This window comes from Microtus oregoni, unplaced genomic scaffold (genome assembly GCF_018167655.1).
Source record: "Microtus oregoni isolate MIOR12 unplaced genomic scaffold, Mior012 000060F_ref0000265, whole genome shotgun sequence".
NCBI lineage: Eukaryota > Metazoa > Chordata > Mammalia > Rodentia > Cricetidae > Microtus > Microtus oregoni.
This window is the reverse complement of record NW_024543870.1, coordinates 11,136,882-11,158,198: the sequence shown is the minus strand read 5'-3', so window position 1 is coordinate 11,158,198 and position 21,317 is coordinate 11,136,882. Positions and strand designations below refer to the sequence as shown.

Here is a 21,317-nt window from a genome sequence, read left to right as displayed (position 1 = left end):
TCAGAAAGTTACAAGCCGCTCTGCAAAGCGTAGATTCCGAGGAAAAGTTATGCAGTTTTATCAGGTTTTCAGGTTTGTTTGTGCGTTTGACTCGTTCACGTCCCTCCCTCCTGTAAAATGGTCTAGGAAGGAGTCTGTTGAACCAGAAAAATACAGAGCTGTGGCCAGGAATGACGCCCCCACTAGCTGCAAAGGGAATGCAGTAGTCGGTGACTGCTTGCTTTCCCGCTGTACCCTGGCAAGTGCATCAGATCCTCTCTGAGATGAGTTCACCTTCCATCGCCAACACCATCCCATCCATATCCCTAATTTGTGGGTTCTTCGGAAGAGCCTGGCAGATGGCCGCATTAAGTTCAAGTGCTGGTGTCAGATTTACCTTTGAGCTAGAACTTACTTGAAACCACATCAGTCTGAGTTGGCAGAACCCGAATGGCCTCACATAGCATCAGGGTGCATCTTGCAAAATCTGAAGCCGGGTCTGAAAGAGGTGCTAGAGTTTCTCTCAACTTTCCCCATTTTACAGAAGAGAAAAGTGAGGCCTACAAAAGAATCCTAGAACTCAGAATCCTTAACATCAGCCTTTCATCGTAACCATGAGGGTCCAACCTTTAGAGGAATTGCAAGAACGTGTCCTGCATAAAGACAGAATATTTAAACTCCCGGTTTTCCCGACAACCACTGCACTGACTTGCTAACTCAGTCCTGGGATATGAGACAGTCAAAATGCATTCTTGGCTTCTAGAACTTGTGCCTTTAACCTCTGGGTTAAATACTGCTATTGTTAGCACTATTTAGCTAATTCAAACTGGGTTTAAGACATGTCATGAGAACCTGTTGTTAACGCAGCACAGTTCCAGGATTTGAGGAAACTGTGGAAGATGGCTAAAATAGCCCCCAAGCTTTCAGGAGCAAGTACCCTAACAAAAGATCCAAATAACCTGGGGGCAAAAAAAGAAATCTGGCAATTTCTGTACAACCAGAAAGTTTCAACCACCCCTGCCAACTGGAGTTGGAAATTAAGTGACTTTCCGCTTTGCAGTGGTACAAACCTGTTATCACAACACTCTGGAGACTGAGGCAGGGGGATTGTGAGTGTGGAACATAAACAAGTTTGAGACCAGCTCGGGAACATAATGAGATTCTGGAGGGCAAAGAGGAGGGGATATGTGACTCTTCCTCTCGGGAGACCCAAGAACCCTTTCTCCCCATCTGTGCTATTAGCTAGAAATGGGCAGACACACAGCAGTGGAGTCCTTGGCTCAGGCAGATCAGCTAACTCAGGAATGGACCCTTCCAAGGGGCTTTGGAGAACACAGAGGAGCTGGTGAGCTGTGTGGTGGACACACCGCATAAGAGAACTGAATGGAAGCAGTAGACAGAGTGCAGATAAAACCCGAGTCCCAGAGGGCTCTAGCCAGCTGCATCCCAGGCAATCTGGAGCCCGGGATTGGAGACCCCACCCCTGCTGTGACATCACAGGGGAGTGGAGCAAAGAAGACGAATAAAAAGGTGGTCCGCCCTGGTCCTAGACGGTTGGCAGCCGCCAGAGGGTCAAGAGGCGAGAGAGACCGCAGTTGCCTGGCTTACAGGATCCATTCCTCAAGTCCCACTAAGCGACCCACTCCAGGCCTTGGTCTCCCTGTCCTGAGGTCATCTCCTTGGGCTGCCATCTACGGCCGGCCATTCTGAGTGACTGTGAGCACTCTCTCAATATGAACTGTATATCAGACTTCTTCACCTACGAGACTACCAAGTCGGTGGTTGTGAAGAGCTGGACCATTGGGATCATCAACCGAGCCGTCCAGCTGCTGATCATCTCCTACTTTGTGGGGTGAGTCCATGGTCCTTCAGGTCCCGGGATAGGAGAGCTACCCGATGTCCTTCCATCCCTCTCCCAAGACTGCTCTGCAGCTTCCAGAGCTTCTCCTCGGGACTGGCCTCTGCCACTCCCATCCAGTCCCATCTTCAGGTGGATTATTTTACCCGGTAATTCTTCCAGGGCTAGAAAATCAGTCTAGACACACGCTCCAAGGACAGGTGCATTCCCTAGGCATTTAAGGACCCACACGGTCCTTCCCAAAAAGGGGGGGGGGGCGGTGAGGGGACAGAGCCCTCCGCACACTTTTCCGTTCCCCTTAGTCTTTGAAGTCTCAGATACAGGAGCACAGGAAGGAGGCACTGGGACCAGGGAAATGGGCTGATGTTTTTTGGGAAAAGAACCGGCTGGGGAGGAAAGGAGAGCTCTGGGCTTCATATAGAGTTGGGGATTCTCCCTACCATGGATTAGATGGTGAGAAGTTAAAAAAGGCAAGAACCCCTTGCTCTTGGAGAGCAGGACAAAGGAGGAAAGTGACCCTCACAGTAGAGAGAGGCACAGGCACAGATACATTCACGGAAAGAGTTTGCTAAAGACAAAGGTACCTTTCCTGACTTAGTGTGGGGCTCTTCCCTCAAGAATGCAGAAATGATATCTATTGTTAAAAAGCATAAAATCTCCCCTCTACCTGACTCTGTGCAGTAAGACTCGTGCTAGGGGTTGCTCAAAGGTCAGCAAGATACACGCACGCACGCACACACACAACACACGCGCACGCACACACACACACACACACACAAAGGGGCCTGAGCAAACAATGGCTGGGAGGAAAACACAGGTCTGTCCTTCTTGCGGTCAGTACTACACCCTGGTCGGCACCAGGAAATGCAGGCAGAAACCTCAAGGGTTTTCTTTCCTGGCTTTCGGGTCTGTGGTCACTTGCTGTTCCTTGAGACAATGAGTCTGTCTATGAAAGACAGAAAGCCACTGACTAGGTCATGAGTTAATTCAGGCAAATCAAAGAGTACATCCTGTGTGCCTGTGGACTGGAGCTGAAAGGTCTGAGCAATGTGGAGAGGTTGGATGAGTGGAGAGACGGGCAGATGTGGCTGTCCTTTAAAAGTGATTTTTGCTTTATGGATTTGATGAAAGCCAGTAGACCTTGGTATTCCTGTGTATAACAGGGCTATATAGCCTTGTGAGGACATTAGAAAGAATCCAAGCTATAGAGTTGAAACTCCTTTCCTATATTGTTTTGTGAAAGATGTAGAGAAATGTTCTGTATCCCTGTCTCCAAAGTTTGGCTCGAAATTGGTTCCTCTTTTGGTTGCCTGGTTTGTTTGGTTTTGTTTTTTTAAGACACAGTCTCATGTATTCCAGACTGTCCTTAAATTTACTACATAGGTGAAGATGACCTTGAATTACAAGTGTGGGCCACCACATCCTTATATGATGCTGGGGGGGTTGAACCCAGCACTCTCCCAACCGAGCTACATCCTGAGCCTCAGAGTCAGTCCTGAAGCCTTCTGTGCTCACACATGTATTCAGCGCCTTAATTGTTGATAGTCACAGGCTGCTGTATTGGTCCAAATGAGTACAAAAGCTGTTTCAGCGCATTCCTAACCTGGTCCGGCTCTCCTGGCTCCAGGCAGGGCATTGATGGACGACAGAGACAGCCGTCTCCTGGACTAGCCTAGCCCCCTCAGCCCTGCACTGCCCTTGGCTGCCCCTCATCGGGATCAGATTGACTTCTCCAGTGCTGGGGGCTGGAGTCCAGCCTGCTCAGGGGAGCAGGAGAGAGGCTCTTTGGCGTCTTGATATGCAACCCCATCCATCTGCCAGCCTGACAGCTCCCCGTGGACCCGTGCCCTGCAGTTACATCAGCACGCTTGGCAGCCCAGCCCCCCAGCCCAAGCTGTTTATAGGGGCCCAGACACCATGTGACTTCATGAATCCATTGTGATTAATTTAGCAAAAAGGCATCAAGTATCTCTCCGTGCCAGGCATCGGGCACTGAGGGTAGAGCCATGGACAGGAGCAGACAGGGTCTTTATCCCGTCCACATCACACCCATGAATGTGGCAAGAAGTGGCTATTCACGCAGTGATCCCCACAGACAAATGCAAAGTGTGAACCGTGTCCGAAATATGCACAACACCAGAAGCGCTGCCACCGTCGAGGCACTTGGCTTCATCCGGAACCCGAGGGGAGTTTTCTGGAAATGCTACAACCAGCCCAGGTTCTGAAGGATGGGTTGGAGCAGCCAGATGAGCAGAAGGAAGAAGTCCCGAGGCAGAAAGAACCCACCTCTGTGGAGGGAAAGAGCCTAGTCTGGGGGAGGAGGGAAAGGAGTCTATGGGAGTAGAGGCTAGTGTGTAGGAAGACCCCTGGAAGCACAGAGGTCAGACCTGGCGTCCCACAGAAGCCTGTGTTTTCACAGGACAGTAGAGTGAGAAAGAAGTTACCCTGTCAGCCTATGTATGACTGAGACTGGGGAAGAGTCCTAGGGTGAGATCTGAGCCTCCTGGTGCGCCAAGGATTAACAGGAGTAGATGCGGCTGAGCGAGAGCCTGAAGGAGAGTCAGCACTCCCTAGACTCAATAGAACTTGAAAGGGTTTTATTTATTTATTTTTTGCATTTCATTTTATTCATTTTGTGAGGTAGTGGAGCATAGACATGTGTACAGGTCAGAGAACGACAGAGTTGCGGGGCTTTCCTCTCTCTCTTTCCACCACAGGGACACGGGCTTGATAAGGACTTTATCCAAGGGGCCAAATTGCTCCTGTCCCTTGAAAGTATATTTAATGACTGCTATGGTGTTCGCACTCACTAGTTCCTCAGTGTTTCCCCTGTAACTTCCTGCCAGGGAGACAGGACACACAGCATCACCTAAGAAGTGTGCAACATGAGCCAAGCATTCATCTTACACACTCACAGCAACACACCACCTAATCATCTGCCAGCTGGGCTTGACACACTTTGTCCTTCACCCGCCCTAAGTGTGCCAGAGGCTGGGGATACCATGCTGCTGGCACCCAAGGCTCCTTTGTTTGGTTTGGGACAAGGTTTCTCTGTGTAATAGCCCTAGCTGTCCTAAAACTACTTCTTATAGACCAGGCTGGCCTCGAACTCACAGAGATCCACCTGCCTCTGCCTCCTGAGTGCTGGGATTAAAGGTGTGCTCCACCATGGCCACCCAAGGCTCCTTGTCAACACACTAGGTGACACACTTGGAAGATCAGTTGGAATCCCTCATCTTCTAGATACAAGGGGAATGACACCCATTGTTGCCTGCTTTCTTCTTATGCCACAGCCTCAGGATGAAGGGACTTCATGGCTTGACATCCCTGCTTTGATACCACCTTGACACAGACCTGTGAGTCTCAGTCCACAAGGTCTAGGAAAGGGGTGTAAGGGTACCTCCTGTCAGGGACAAGAGGTGACACATGCTAGGTGCCTCTCCGAGACAGTGACTCAGTAGTGTTATGTGTGATAACTATTACTGCTCCTCGACTCCCTGATGTGCCTCCGTCTTTCTCTCTACCCAGCTCACACCTTCCTAAAATGACCCCTCTCCTCTGACACACACAACTGCACACATTTCACACCCACTCCCTGGCCTCCTCCTCCTCCTTGCCTCCCTGGGGGCAGATGGGAGGGGTTTGGGATGCTGCTTGGGCCTCTTTCCTGCACTTCCCACCTGCCAAGGAGCTGCCACCACCTTCCGCTCTATAAATAATGAACCAGAAATGCAAGGGGAAAAAAAAAGAAATCAAGAGCAGCCGAGTAAATGCCAAGAATCAGAGGCTTAGTCCTGCTGCATCTCCTGAGCCCTGGCCTCTAGAGACAGCCTCAGCCCCTCTGTGCTGGAAATGAAGCAACCCCTCACCTCCCATTGCTAGCTACCCTGATGACGTTCTCAGCCCCATGGGGTCACTGAAATTCTTCCATTTGTTAACTCAGAGAGAATTCTAATGCGGCCTCTCCTCCCTACTGGGCATACAGGGAGTCTTAAAGGAAGAGGAGGAGGAAGAGATTGGTTAATTGTTTCTCCACCCCAAGCCCCTTCCTCCTGAGACTTTCCTGAGTTAGGGGATGCTTTTCTATCAGTGAAGCAGGGATCCTACTTGAGATATAGCTGGAGACCCTACAGTGGTGTGCTTGGGAATGGTCCAGAGCAGACTCCAGTTTGGAACCCACTTCCCAGCTACGTGACTTTGGGCAAGTCAGCAACCCATCTGTATCTGTTTCCCAATTGTCACACAATGGTCATGTCCAGCCGTCTCACAAAGGCTTTATGGACTAGGTCCATGTAGCGTCATAGTCTTGGTGTATGATATGACACTCTGAATGCTCTTTGCATCTACAAATGTGCCCTGGCTTTAAGGATGGGGTACTGGCCTCAGAGAACCATTTCCTTAGCTCAGCACCCAGAAGCATGTCAGTCCTGTGACAAGGCTCCCCGGAGTTCCAGAAGTCCGTGTGGACTGTGCCTTACTCTCTGATAAGTGTTCAGCAGCAGCCAGTATCTTAGCTGAGTTAGAGAGTCAGGCCCCCAGACCTCATTCCCCGTCCTTCCAGAGGGCACAAGGCCATGAGCTAATGGTGCTCTCTTTCGGATAACTTCCTTGGATCCTGTAACAAGATGCTGCCTGCCTTCGTCTCCATTAGAACATAACACGGTGAATGAGACCTTAATGAAATTCCTCCCCTTCAAAAAAAAAAAAAGGAAACTATGGAAAGATCAGTAACGCAGACAGCACTGCAGAATTCTCTAAAGGTGTGGTGCTCAGAAGAGCATTTTACAAGCATGTGGATAACGCTTAATGGTGCATTAATCAACTTACCGGCTGCTACACAGCAGCCACAATAAAGCAGGTAACAGGTTCAAAGCCATTTGGCAGAGCTGCAACTCCACCCTCTTGCTCTCATGCAAGAAAGCATTCAGAATCCAAGAGGATGATGCTACAAAAAAAAAAAAAGCAGAGAAGTATAAAGAGATAGTTATGCAAATCAGCTTAATAGACTCATTCTCTAATGTATACATGCACCAAAACATTCACAGCATGTCCCATAGATACAGACAACGATTGCTCGCCAATTACACGTTAAAAAAGGAGTGGCTGGGGAGATGGCTGACTGCATAAAGTGCTCACCTCGCAAGCACAAGCACTTAGGGTTAATCCCCAGAACGTGTGTGAAGCAGACCTGGCATTGTTGCACATTCTTCTAATCCCAGGGCTGGAGAAACAGAAACAGGTGCGTCCCTGGGGTTTGCTAGCCAGCCAATGTAGCTTAGTTGGTGAGTGCCAGGTAAAAGGGAGAGACCTTGCCATTCATAGATTCATAGACAGACAGCCAGATAGATGAGAGACCCTGTCACAGATAGATAGATAGATAGATAGATAGATAGATAGATAGATAGATGAGAGATAGGTAGATTGGTAGGTAGATAGACAGGCAGACAGATGCTATGCCAGTAAGAGAGCCTTTATGTCAAGCTACCTTACACCAAGCCTGGAAACCTGAGTTAAGTCCCCAAGACCCGCAGAATAGAAGAGAACTGGTTCCTGCAAGTTGCCCTCTGACCTCCCCACATATACAATGGCATACACATACTGACTCCCACACAAGGGAAAAAGGAGATAGCTTCTGAGGAATTATACACACACACACACACACACACACACACACACACAGAGAGAGAGAGAGAGAGAGAGAGAGAGCGCTTCAGTAAGTAAAGCTCCATCATAGGGATGGTACTGGACTCACTAAATGGAGAGACCTCACAAAGACCAGCCCATGCTTGCTGTAAACAACAGTGTATCTATCCTATCCTACAAGTGACTCTACCTCCCTTAGTGACCTGAACGCTGCTTCCTTCTCAATCTTCTAACAGTATAGGAACCTCAAGGTCATACAGTCCACCCTCCACCCAAGAAAAATATCTCCTCAGCTTACACAAAACATGGAAAAGCAAGCTGCCCAGTCTTGCCAGCCTTGTGGTGTTCATAACCTCCTGAACAGCAGTTCATAGCCAATCTAATGACAGGAATTCCTGGGATGGACACTCGCTAACCCCTTCCAAATGCCTCATGCCTGCCTAACCCTCTGCGGGGTTGTATACCTCTGCAGCTGCCCTTCCAGGGGTGCCCACAGCACTGCCTCTGCAGCTGCCTCAGGGGTGCCCACCACATTCTCTGAGCTAAACTGTCCCAGACTCCTTCTGTCATCTCCTGATGTGCCTTCCCAACGTTTGGTAGAGGCAGATAATGATGTTAACCCAGCCTTCCCGAAGTATTCTGCTTGATTCGGCCAACTGTCCTAAGTTCTCTTTCCCAAACAGCTTCTGTGGTCAAGTAAGGCCAGCAGGCTTAGGAGTGTATCTCAGTGATAGAGTACCTGTAAAGCCCCAGGTTCCATCCTTAGCACCGCAACACAACAGCCATAACAGTGGTACTAATGATGATTATGATGATGATAAGGTTACCAAAATTTAGCAAATCATTGGTTTGTTGTAGAGTGTGTAAATTTTCCCAAACCTGTTTGATAGGTTTTTCTCGCCTACAGAATAAAGACAGTAACTGCATTGACCTTCCAGTGTGTCACCAGGCCCAGGTGTCAGGCTGGGACAGGTATAGGGACTGGATGCCTTGCACCCTGAGAGCTGTGGTGGCTTTTGTCACACGGGCAGGCGGGCCTTCACAGATGGGCGGAGTCAGCAGTCTGAGTCTCTCAGACTGGTCTGGGAAGGTCCACAGAAGCAGGTGAGACAGAAGGAAGGTCACGTGACGGCTTTAAACTATGGGAAGACAGGTAATGACCACTAGGTGGAAGCACAATGCAAGGAATAAGATTAGTGTCCCCATTTCCCCAATGGTGTTCGCCGCCCAGGCAGAGGCACCATCACCGTCCACACCCCCACCTCCTCCTAATTTCCTAGCCTGTGTTGCCAAGAAGCCCGCTCCAAGGACCTTTCATTGTTTTTTTTTTCTTGAATGTCTCCTGTGTTCCTGACACACAGGGCACAACCATAAATAAAGCTTGGGCTGCTCAGGGTTTGCAGCTGGGGACCTCTGTCTCCACTCTCCTTGGTGCCTGCTAGAGGCGAGACCTTGTTATCAGCAGTACTTACTTTTGGCCATGCATGTAGCCCACAAGGGGTGGAACTTCCTCCTAAGGAGTCAAACATAGCTCCATGTTTTCTATGTGTCAGTCACAAATAGGCTGGGACTGTAGTTCATCATTAGTAGAGCAATTTCCTAGCATTCTAGAGTCCCCTGGTGCAGTCTTTAAGAAAAGCAGTGCCAGGCATGGCGGTGCATACTGGTAATCCAGTGCTGATAGGTAGACAGGTAGATAGAGAGCTCACGGCTAGCCAGCCTAGCCAGTCACCGAGTACCAGGTTCAGCGAGGCCTTGTTTCCAAGAAGATAAGGTGGACAGCAATAGAGGTGATACCCAAACGTCTGTCTCGGTATCAACTTCTGATTTCAGGCACAGTGGCGCTCGCCTTTAATCCTAGCACTTAGGAGGTAGAGACGGGTACATCTCTGTGAGTTCAAGGCCAGCATGGTCTACAAAATGAATTCTAGTCCAGGCAGGGCCAGACTAGAGTGAGACTCTGTTTCAAAAAGAAAAAAAAAAAACAATATCAACTTCTGTAGGAGAAGGGACACCGCACCAAACTTCTGACCTCCAGACATGCACACACTGTACACCATATGGTACATGTTGGAATAATAAGAGTTTTCATAGGAGAACAATTAGAAGAAGAAGCCCAGACGTGCTCCCCAGAGGTGGTTATGAAGACTTGCTAACTAACCAAGAACTCGTCCCTGTTTCTCATCCCAACGCATGACCCTGCCAAGCATACCCCTAAACTCTAATGTTGGCAGGAAGGAGGATTCCCCACCCCATCTCATTAGCCTGTGGGCTCTTTCCCTATCCCCATTCTCTGCTGCAGGTGGGTTTTCTTGCACGAGAAGGCCTACCAAGTGCGGGACACCGCCATTGAGTCCTCGGTAGTGACGAAGGTGAAAGGGTTCGGACGCTATGCCAACAGAGTCATGGATGTCTCAGATTATGTGACCCCACCCCAGGTACGGTGCCCTACCCTAGGGACATGTGCATGCCCACGTCTGGGGAGCGTGGGGACAGAAGCTACAGCACTGCTGGGGGGATTGGGCATAAAGAAGCTGGACTCCCTCAACCCCCCCCCCCCCCCAGGCCCTGTGACATCTGTTCTTTCATGGAGAGCGATCAGAAGGAGAGCAAGAGGGGACACCAGGTGGTTAGGAAAAGTTTGTTTGAATGCCAGCTGTGCCTCTTGTTAGCTCTGCCACCTTGGCCAAATCACAGGCAGACTGCGGCTTCCTCTTCTGTAGAGCAGCAGAAATCACTTCCTGCCCTGCAGATTGGGACGGGGCTTTTTCCCTCTCCCTTCTCCTCCCAAGGGCACCTCTGTCTTTGTCATCATCACCAAGATGATCGTCACTGAAAATCAAATGCAAGGATTCTGTCCAGAGGTGAGTGGAAAAGGTCACAGAGGCATACCGGCAGAAGCAAGGCAGGGGGTATGAACTGAGGCCCCTGGTCTAGCCTCGGAGCTGCGACTGGACCTGCCACCCACCAGAAGCCACAGCTGTGGGAACCTGGGGGAGGCAATGGGAACGAATGGCTGACCCAGGGCCAAGGGAGGGTCCTTCATACACGTGCGACCCTGTCTTTCCACAGAATGAGGAGAAGTACCGCTGTGTGTCTGACAGCCAGTGTGGGCCTGAGCGCTTCCCGGGTGGGGGTGAGTGCAGCCCTTTCTCCATCCCACCCCAACCCCAACCCCAAGCCTTCATGGGACTCTAAAATGCAGTGAACTCTCCATGGGGATAAGCCCAAGTCAGAAAAGGGGGCAAGCCTATTCTATGGAATTCTGCCAGTGTTACAAGAAGTTTTCTGGGTGCAGTCAGGGCTGTGGAGGTACATGGTTCCTGCCCCAAGAGTTCAGTCTAGGTTTTTAGTGGCAGCGTAGAGTAGCAGGTAGTATTTAAAAAAAAAAAATACAGGGGCTGGAGAGATGGCTCAGCAGTTAAGAGCACTGCCTGCTCTTCCAAAGGTCCTGAGTTCAATTCCCAGCAACCACATGGTGGCTCACAACCATCTGTAATGAGGTCTGGCGCCCTCTCCTGGCCTTCAGGCATACACACAGACAGAATATTGTATACATAATAAATAAATAAATATTTTAAAAAAATACAGAGAGCCCAGGGGAGGGAACAAGGATGGTTCTGAGATGTGGCTCCAAAGCCCTCCTGGAGGTGACCTGAAGTTGGGGGAAGATTCGGCAAGATGGAGGGAGCTTCGTGAAGGGTATTCTAGGAAGAAGGGATGCTCAGACTAAGAGGCAAGGAAGAAGAGTCCTGGGGTGTTGGGGACACATGCATTGGCTTGCCTTGCTCACCTGCTGGGGCCCTGGTGAGGATGGGGGTGGGGGGTGGGAGTGGCAAGGGTCAGGAAGCCACCTCGACATGAAGTTTCACCCTCCAGGGATCCTCACTGGCCGCTGTGTGAACTACAGCTCTGTTCTCCGGACCTGTGAGATCCAGGGCTGGTGCCCCACCGAAGTGGACACCGTGGAGATGTAAGGCTCTGAGCATCCCCAAGCACATGGAGGGCTTTGCATGATCCCAGTGGGAATGTTATCTTAGGGTGTCATCGCCCTGCCCTGCCTCTGCCTCTCACCCTTGCTCCCATAGGCCCTTGGTCTATGTCTCCTTTCCAGAGGCACCCACAAAGGAATATTCCTGAGAAAAGCCCCCTGTCTCCCTTCTTCCAAGAGCTGAATCGCCCCTTCTCGCCCGCAGGCCTATCATGATGGAAGCTGAGAACTTCACCATTTTCATCAAGAACAGCATCCGTTTCCCTCTCTTCAACTTCGAGAAGTGAGTTGCCGATTCCCCCCTCATTCAGCCTGCCACAGAGGCCCCCCTCTTTCTCTCCATCTACTCAACTCCCTGGAGCTCCTATCCCAAATGCCACATAGCCAGTTTCTCTGCCTGTGTCCCTGCTTTGGAGCTTTGAACCCACATAGGAGTCTCTCGCAGCAGAGAAAAGACAGCATGGCCCGGCTGTGGACACCGAGGCCTCCTGCAGTTGGGGTGTGAAGTGTCTGTCACTTTTATTTCTTGCCACCTACAGCCCTCAATAGAGACTGTTGGTTTGCTTGGTATTTTTGTTTTTTGTTTTGTTTGCTTGTTTGCTTTGTCTTAGTTTGCCCTCACTACATTGGCTCATACATTCAGCAACTACCTAGTGGCAGTGAGCCTTGTGCAAAGGACCCTGCCAGGCACCACGGAGATACACAGAGCAATCAGGAGAGACTCTGGTCACCAGGAGCCCAGCCTGGTAGTTGGAGACCCTGGCCACAGACATTTCTAGCCCTGCCATGAGATGGAACACGGGGGTTACAAAACCATGCGAGGAAAGAAGGGAGGTAGACGGGGAGGGGCTGAGGTGCAGTAGATGTCCCCATCTCGGTGTTGAGGGCCAGAAGCATACAGAAGACTGGAGAAAACTTAGGCATAACTATCTCTACTTTAATTCTGGGCCTCATCTCTTTCCTCTTTCCTCCCCAGGGGAAACCTCCTGCCCAACCTGACAGCCAAGGACATAAAGACATGCCGCTTCCACCCTGAAAAGGCCCCATTCTGCCCCATCTTGAGGGTAGGGGATGTGGTTAAGTTTGCCGGGCAAGATTTTGCCAAGCTGGCCCGCACGGTGAGAACCTGTCTCTTGTCCATGCCCCTCTGCTTACCCAGAAAGTTCAGGGCTCCCATAGACTTCAGGGATCACCCCTGGGATGCTGGGCAGTAAATGCCTCCTGGTGGAGGCACCCCAGACATGCAGATTCCCAAATCCTGTCCATCTCTCCCCCAGAGATCTTGCCTCTACTTCCCCAGAAGAGGCATTCCGTCTCCTGAAAGCACCATGCCACAGGAAAGCTATCTGCAACAGTGCTCTCTCTTCCCTATGTTGTCTCTCGGGGACTCTAAGACTCTGGGCTCTTCCCCGAAGGTCACCCCCTCCCTACTACCACCTCCCATGTAGAGAAGAGAAAGAGATCCCTCTCCACAAACCCTCAGCCCTGACTGAGGACAGCAGAGAGCTCATACCTGGCCCTTTCCTCAGGGTGGCGTTCTGGGCATTAAGATCGGCTGGGTGTGTGACCTGGACAAGGCCTGGGACCAGTGTATCCCCAAATATTCCTTCACCCGGCTGGACGGAGTGTCTGAGAAAAGCAGCGTTTCCCCTGGCTACAACTTCAGGTAAGCCTCCCTCGCTGAGCAGGGGCAGAAGCCTCAGGCAGCTAGCTCCAACGACGTTCCTGTCGAGCAGAAATGCACATTGGGAAGGGAGCTCCTCATGTCCCTCGTCTGGTCCCCACCAGGTTTCAGTTCAAGCTTGGGGAGGACTTCCTGAGAGCTGGCCATCCCTGAATTGTGGTGTGAGGTGTGGATTCCTGCCATAAAAGGAATCCAACCACCTGGGATCTTCTGAGGACAGTAGTCACACCAGCTGGCCAAAGTTTCTGGAAGTACTCGATTCTGTCATTTTTTTTTACTTGCTTTTAGCTCTGTCCCTGACACTGGTTGGTGTGCCTGGTTCCTGTCCAGCCCCATTCCCTGCCCTGCACACACACTGGTGTTCCTGGTTCATGTCCAGCCCCATTCCCTGTCCTGCACACACACAGGTGTGCCTGGTTCCTGTCCAGCCCCATTCCCTGTCCTGCACACACGCTGGTGTGCCTGGTTCCTGTCCAGCCCCATTCCCTGCCCTGAGCCTGAATTTTCTGAGGCTCTGACTCCCAAAGTAAGCACAATATCTGCCACAGTTTCTTCTTCCAAAATGGGAAATTGACATTTCTCTCTAAAACCAGGAAATCCCGTGATTCACAGGCAGCAGCTATAGTGATCAGTAGTTCTTTCATGCTCTTCTGGGGGAAAACTGGTTTTTAAATATCATCTAATTGGTATTCCAAATAGCTGTGGGGCCTGAAGGACTTTTATTTGGGGGAGTTTTCCCACTAGGCAAAAGGGAAAGAGAGGAAGCCCAGGGTGAACTGATTGGAACAGCGGAGCCTTGAACAAGTCCTTGGCCTCTTCCCTGTTAGGTCCCCATCTGTGAAATGCTGAGAGAATATACTTAGCTGCCCAAAGGGTGGAGTTTTGCGCTCTCTCTCTCTCTCTCTCTCTCTCTCTCTCCCTCTCTCTCTCCTGTGTGTGTGTGTGTGTGTGTGTGTGTGTGTGTGCACGCACATGCATGTGTGTACACGCGCACATTCAGAGGTCAGAGAACAAACTCTGAATTTTCTACAAACTATGTTCTCTGCCTTGTTTGAGGCAGGGTCCTGCTCATTCATTCCCACATATCAGGACAGCTGGCCTATGCACTTGTGGCGATTTCCCTGTCTCTGCTTCCGCTATTACAGATCCCTGTGCCATGCATCTGGCTTTTATATGTGTGCTGGGAACTTGAACTCAGATATCCAGGCCTACGCACTGAGCACTTATGCCAAATGAGCTATTTTCCCAGTCCTTGCCTTAATTTCTGAAAATCCCCAAATTCCCGGAAGGACCCTGATTAAGTACACAACATTATATGCTTGAAAAAAGAAACTTAAGAAAACGGATTTGCAGAGATGGGGTAAGATACGTAGACTACATTGTTACAGATGTGAAGAATTGTTACTCAAGCTCCACCTTGTTGTAGCAGTCTTCAGTGTAATGCTACATTGTATATAGTTAGTCTTTTGCCTCCTGTGAAAACATTCCAGAAGAAAGCAATTTAAAGCAGGAAGGTTTGTTTTGGTACAGTTTGAGGGTCCTGTCCATCATGAGGGGAGTCATGTCATCATGAGCCTAAAGTGGCTAGTCAGATGGCATCCTCGGTCAGCAAACAGAGATACTCCACCCACTGCCTGCTCTGCACTCACCTGAAACTCAGCCGCCACATCCACATCCGCCACATCCAGGTGGGTCTTCCCACCTGAATTAAACACTCCATCACACAAGGCTAGAAGTGTGTCTCCTAGGCGAATCTAAGTCTGGCCAAGTTGATAATCAGGATTAACTATCACAAGTCTTCATTTCATCAGCTTGACACCCGAGCGTATCACTTTTAAATTATACCATTGCATCCCTCCCTGATTCCTATCTCCTGTTCATTTTGTAATTTAAAATATATTAGTTCATCTCTAATAAGTCTCCAATATCTCAACAGTTCTAAAATTTCAGAACTTTAAATACGTTCTCCTGTGAGATTTGGGAAATGTCTTATATATGAGTCCCTGTAAAAATCAAGCCTTCAAGTCGTACACTTCTCTTATGCAATATCATGAAGAAAACATGATATTCTTCTGACAAAGGAAGGATGGAAATAAACAAGCAAAGACTCAGACAAGATATGACTGGATCACAGCAGGGTCGACACCAAACCCTGTAGTTCCATGTCTGGGATGTGGGGCTCTTGATGGCACTGTCTGGGCTGCAGTTTTCTTGGGTGGCTGCAGTTCTGGTTCTGGTGCCTACCGTACACACAGGCTCTCTCCTAGGCCAGCTCTGCTTCATGAAGCAGTTCTTGGAACGCATTCCTCATTACTAGCATCTCCAATATCCTGGGGTCTCCATTACAACTTAGGATTCACCTTCTCAGCTTCATGCCATGGCCTCTTAAGGCCTACTTACAGCAAGTCTGACCTGACCCAGCTCCACACTGCCTGGCTTCAGTAGCTTCTAGAACTCTGGTGTTAGCGTCTGTGACTCCTCCATGCCTGCAGAACCAGTGCCTCATGGAAAATGCTGCCAAGTTGTGCTGCCAGATGAAGATGTAGCATAAGCCCTCAGACAACGGTTATGGCAACCTTTGTGTGCCTTGGAGGCAGACCCTGGGAAAATGCTTTCCTATGTGGCCCTCTGGTTCTGGTGATTAGCATGCTTAATGTAGGCTTTCTCTTTTTCAAGCGAATTTGCATTTTCACAAGTTGAAGTGCTCTGTGAGTAAGACCTCGCCTTTCCTACTGCCCTAGGGTGCCAGTTTCTCTTGAGTGGCATTGATTTCTCCAGCAGCTCTAGCTGCCTTCTCCTCATCCGCTTTGTCTTTGTCTTTAAACCTGCCGTACTCCGTTCTCATTTACTGCACACGCCAGGCTTTTCTGCTGTTCCTGCTGTGCTGTCACGGTGACCCTGACACACAGTGGCCCTTTACTCTCTTCCTATGTAGTTCTAGGGCTTCTCTAGTCTGGAGCCCCAAATTCTTTGCATTCCTCCAGCAAACTCATCCCAAAAGCACGCAAACCCAAGTGATTATGTTTATCGCAACAGGAACCCTGCTCCTGGTACCAATTTCTTGCATTAACTACTTTTCTAGCTTCTGTGGCAAAATACCCAACAAAAGGAATTGAGGAAGGAAGGATTTTCTTTGGCTTGTGGTTTGAGGGCATAATCCATAATGACAAGAAGGCCTGGTGGCAGGAGTGTGAGGTGGCGGGTCACATTGCATGCTCAGCCAGGAAGCAGAGAGAGATGAATGCTGGTTCCACCTGCTTTCTCCTTTTCACTTTGTGGCCACTCCAACCTTTGTGATGGTACTGTCTACATTCAGGGTTGGTCTTCACTCCTCTGTTAAATCTCTTTGGAAAAGTCCTCACAGACATTCCCGTAAGTTGGTGCCCTGGGTGTTTTAAATCAGATCAGATTGACAGTCGTTATTAACCATCACAATAATCCGCTTTCCTTTTCACCTTACTTTGCAACTTTAAAAAATAATGGCTTCTCCCATTACACTTTCCATTTGGTAGTTTAAAATATATATGTATGTTCTCTGGAAAGAAGAATTTTTAAAAATTGAAATTGCTTTCATAATCAACTCCAGAGTTTGAAAAACCCTAGGAAACAACACATATTTTAAAGTAGGTTAAAAATACTGTTTGGCTCACTGGAAGAAATTGGCATATTTATTCAGTTAGTTCATCACACTGAGATCAATACAAAGGATATTTGTATGGTGGCTTAAAATAGTTATATACTTTAATAAAATTCTCAATCTAAAATACAAGTTTTCACATTATAACTCCCCTTTGGCCATTAGGAAGCCTTCAGTCCTCCAAACGACTCCAGTGACAGAATGCTTGTGTGAAGTTGGGGTCTGCTGTGAAGACCCCGCCTCCTGCTGTCAAGCAGTTTGGAACAATATCTTTCATTTGAGGAAGAGCTGCTTTGGAGTTCTGTAGCTCCAGCTGATTATGCAGTGGCTGTGCCCTGGCTAGGCACAATGGGACCGGAGAAACACTTAGTTCAACATAAGCTTTGGTTGAGGGTGTGGATGTAGCTCAGTCGGTAGAGTGTGATCCTAACACGCAAGAAGTCTGGGGCTCCAGTGCCACCTCAAGAAGTTACACAAAACCTAAAACCAGGAATGGAGGCACTTGCTTGTAACCTCAGCACTCAGGAGGCAGAAGCAGGAGGATCAGTTCAAGGTCATCCTTGGCTACAAAGGGAGTTCAAGGTCAGCCTGGGCTACAGAGGGAGTTCAAGGTCTGCCTGGGCTATTTGAGTTCACGCCTCAAAAGGAAGATAGCTTAGATTGTTTATTTGGACAAGACTGGGAAGAGGATCTCCCCGGACTCCACCAGTGTAATCATCAGGATCTAGGGGAGCCACCTGAGTGGCATAGGCTTCTCTGAGGAACCTAAATAACCTGCTCTGTAACAGAACCAGAAGTACAGGGCAGGCAAAGCTACCCAGCTGAACCTGGGTAAAGTCTTCAGAGAGCCAAAGAAAACTGCCTTCGGGAGACATCTGGCATCCTTGCCAAGCAGGGCACAGTTCTATCTCTTCCCTCCACCCGGGTCCCCACCGCCACTCTCGTACAGCGGTAGACATACTGACACTCAAGGCCAAGCTGCTGCTGTGGCAGGGAAAATCGCCATTCTGGACGCTCAGATAAGGAGAGGGCACTCGCCATGGTTTCCATGACGAGGTGATTTGAAGCTGATGTTTGAACCTCACAAAGCCACTTAGCAGTAGGACAGGCACTCATATAGCCACGTGCTTAGCATGCTGTGTGTCTGATTGCTCCTCACCCATCCTAGAGGGTAGACGCTACAATCCCTCCAGTCCTGACGGGAAAAGGCAGGCTCGCTGAGTTCACACATCCAGTCCATGCAGGGACCCGGATGTGGATAAATATTCTTAGTGATGCCTGCCACAGCCAGGAAAACTGCGGCATTCACACTCGTGAATCCTCAGTAAAGCATGCATAGGTGGTTGATTTTTTCCACCCTGCTGAAAAAACAAAGAACCCGGGTTCCCAGGGAGTGAAAATACTAGCAGATGCTGGCGGCCCAATCCGCATTCTGGCCTTTTGCCTCCCAATCAAGTTCGTCCGTCTCCCCTCCAACAGAAGCCAGATTTCTCCCCACTCTATTGTTGCCGTCTGCTCTGGAGAGAGTGGAATTATTCAGACAAGATTGGCCTTGCTTTTCGCTGCACATCTGATACCCAGGGGCAGCTGGAGACCTGCACTTCCATCGCTAATTACTTCTGCGGCTCATTTCTCTGCCCCCACCTCCCCACTCTGTGCAGCTCTTTGCCTGCAGAATCATTGATTTTGAGATGGTCTAGGTGTTAAAGATCCCATGAGCACATCTAGACAACGCTGTCCCTTTACAGAGGGGAAACAAACGCTCTGAAGGGGAGGTGCTTGGTCTAAGACCACGAGAGCATCTTAGTGTAGCCATAGAGGTCATTCTGTCCAAGCCGCTGGCATCTGCTTTCCTAAGTCACAACCCCAAGCAAGAGGATGCTTCATACGGTGGCCTGTTGGTCATGAGTCAGGTCCAGTTACTGGAAAAGTGGCCTGGGTACATCTCCCTTCAGTTCTTACCTAGTGGACTTGGTTCTCTCCATCTAAAATTAATTTTTGTGTGATCTCTAAAGGCTTTTGTTCTTTCTCCACCTGCAGTTTGGTCAGAAGAATGTTTGGTTTTTATACCTAGATTTGTCTATTCTGCATAGTTAACTATTCTAAGTATCTCCTAGTGTTTTTTTTTTTTGCTTGTTTGTTTTTTGTTTGTTTGTTTTTGGAGCTTTTTTCCGAGCATATAGAGAGTACAGTTGATAGGGTTGTCTGGGTGTGTGGTAGACAAAGTGTTGCCACCGTGTCTAAACATAAGAACTAACAGCTCAACAGTCTATAGACAAAGGACCCCCCAGAAGCAGGAGGTAGCATCCCGTAGCTTAGACAGGAATGGGGTGGGACCTTGCAGCCCAGGTATATACCCTTAATTTGCCTCAATTCCCTCTGAAAATTCAGCTCAGTATTTTGAGTTGGGCTAATTGTCGTACTGCATGGTGAGTTTGTGAGGCACACATGTTTGTTAGTGATTAAATGTTACAAGCCAAGAGAGAGCAAGTCTGTGTATGTGTACAGTGTATGTGTGCGTGTGTGTATGTGTGTACGTGTGTGTATATGTATGCATGTGTGTGTATGTATGTGCATGCGTGCATGTGTGTATATGTATGTATTATGTGTGTATGTGTGTATATGTATGTGTGTATCTGTGTGTGTGTGTATGTGTGTGTGTAGGCATTGATGATAGTGGCAGATTTATAACACCGTATCTATGCGGGCCTCAACAGGAAGCAAATGACAGACCCAAATTAGGTATTTTGAGGAGAGCTTAATAAAGATACTACTTTGAAAATGTGGGCAGGGTGCAGGGAGCTACAGGGCCTGTGGAAAGGGGCTAGAGCTAAAGACATGGGCATGCATGGAGAGTGAAGCCTCAGCAGTCAGAACAGAGGCAAAGCAGCCCACTGAGGCAGGGAGAAGCTAGGGTCAGAGGGCACATGTGAGGTCCAGTCAAAGTCCCTCTGCTGCCTTGTGGAGGTCTCTGAACCCTGGTGAAAGCGTGAACCATTGCCTAATAAAAGACTGTGTACTCCTAGCCATGAACAATTTTGCTGGCGTTTTGCTGCTTTTGTTCTTAGAGGCTATGTTATCTACAAATATAAGTTTTATTAAAATATGCTTTTTTTAGGCTAGGGATGTAGCGCAGTGGTAGAGCCCTTTCCTAGCGTGTGCATGGCCCTGGGTTCAGTCCATAGCATGCCTCTAAGGGATACTGTCTACAAGAGCTACACAGAGCAGCAACATGGGCTCCTTTTCTCTCAGTCCTGCTCCCCTCACAGAAGTTGGTGTCATAGATGGCAGCCGGGGCGGGAGGGTCGTCCTTCAAGTCAGTTATACACATGCAACCTAAAATTCCTGGTCTTCAAAGACCTCAAAAACTCCCCTCTGGCTCTCATCTGGAGAGATGACTCAGTGGTTAAGAGAACCGGCTACTCTTTCAAAGAACCTGGATTCAGTTCCCATTATTTGCATGGCAGTTCACAGCTGTCTGTAGCTCCAGTTCCAGGGGATCTGACACCCTAACACAGACGTCCATGCAGACAAATCCCCAATGTATATATAAAAGGATAATAAATCTTTACTTTGTTAAAAATATTTATTTATTTATTATGTATACAATATTTGTCTGTGTGTATGTCTGCAGGCCAGAAGAGAGCACCAGACCTCATTACAGATGGTTGTGAGCCACCATGTGGTTGCCAGGAATTGAACTCAGGAACTTTGGAAGAGCAGGCAATGCTCTTAACCACTTAGCCATCTCTCCAGCCCCTAAATCTTTACTTTTTAAAGAAGCCCTTAATGTTGAGTCTGTGAAGCCCTCTCACGCTTGGCTCTTTGACCTCATTGACAGACCACCACACCCTCCCACTCAGAAATGGCCCGACTTCATTGAGCCTCAAAGCCAGAAGCCTGGTCTGTGTTCATTTCTTCTGGCATACCCTCAACCATTATGTGACTGGCCCAACAACACACAAATACAGTAGCCATAGGGATATACCCAGTGCTGACAGCTGGGGAGAAGGGAACAGAAGCACTTTTAATGATGTCTGATTTCTCAGTTTCACTCTCAGAGTTCCTAAGACAGCATTGCTACTAAAAGACAACACAGTTTTGGATTTCCTCTCTTGGTGTCTAGGACCGAAAAAAGTGTGTGTGTGGGGGGGGGGCACTTGTTCGTCTGCTAGATACTCCTCGTGTGCTAGGTATTTCCAGCAGGCTTTCTGTGTTGGAAAATCACCCGCGGCAGCTTTCCTGAAGCTCAGGATCTGGGTGGTTCCCCTCCCATCTCACAGCACACAGCTCACCAAGCTCCCAGGCCAGCTGACAGACAGAGCTGAAGTGGGCCCTGGCTTTCACCTCTCTCCCTGCAATCTGGATTTCCTTCCCTGCTTTCAGACGCTGCAGAGACTGGGTTTCAAAGGCAGCCACTTCAGTCATTTCCACAGAAAACCATTATTGGGAAGGCCTTTCCGTGGGGTGTTTGTATGTTCCCATGGTTCTCTCTCCTCCCCTCTCTCTCTTGCCATGTCATGGG

At 49.1% G+C, this 21,317-nt stretch overlaps 1 protein-coding gene across 1 annotated transcript in view; it reads left to right on the top strand.

Moving 5' to 3' along the window:
- The first annotated feature begins 1,712 nt into the window (after nt 1–1,712).
- The window catches only part of LOC121439346 (P2X purinoceptor 3), a 36,706-nt gene continuing 17,101 nt past the window's right edge, over nt 1,713–21,317 (top strand). The window contains exons 1-8 of the mRNA XM_041639848.1: nt 1,713–1,831; nt 9,783–9,918; nt 10,273–10,344; nt 10,553–10,616; nt 11,360–11,453; nt 11,677–11,754; nt 12,448–12,589; nt 13,001–13,137. Of these exons, the coding sequence (XP_041495782.1) occupies nt 1,713–1,831; nt 9,783–9,918; nt 10,273–10,344; nt 10,553–10,616; nt 11,360–11,453; nt 11,677–11,754; nt 12,448–12,589; nt 13,001–13,137 (842 nt within the window). The remainder of the gene's footprint in view (nt 1,832–9,782; nt 9,919–10,272; nt 10,345–10,552; nt 10,617–11,359; nt 11,454–11,676; nt 11,755–12,447; nt 12,590–13,000; nt 13,138–21,317) is intronic.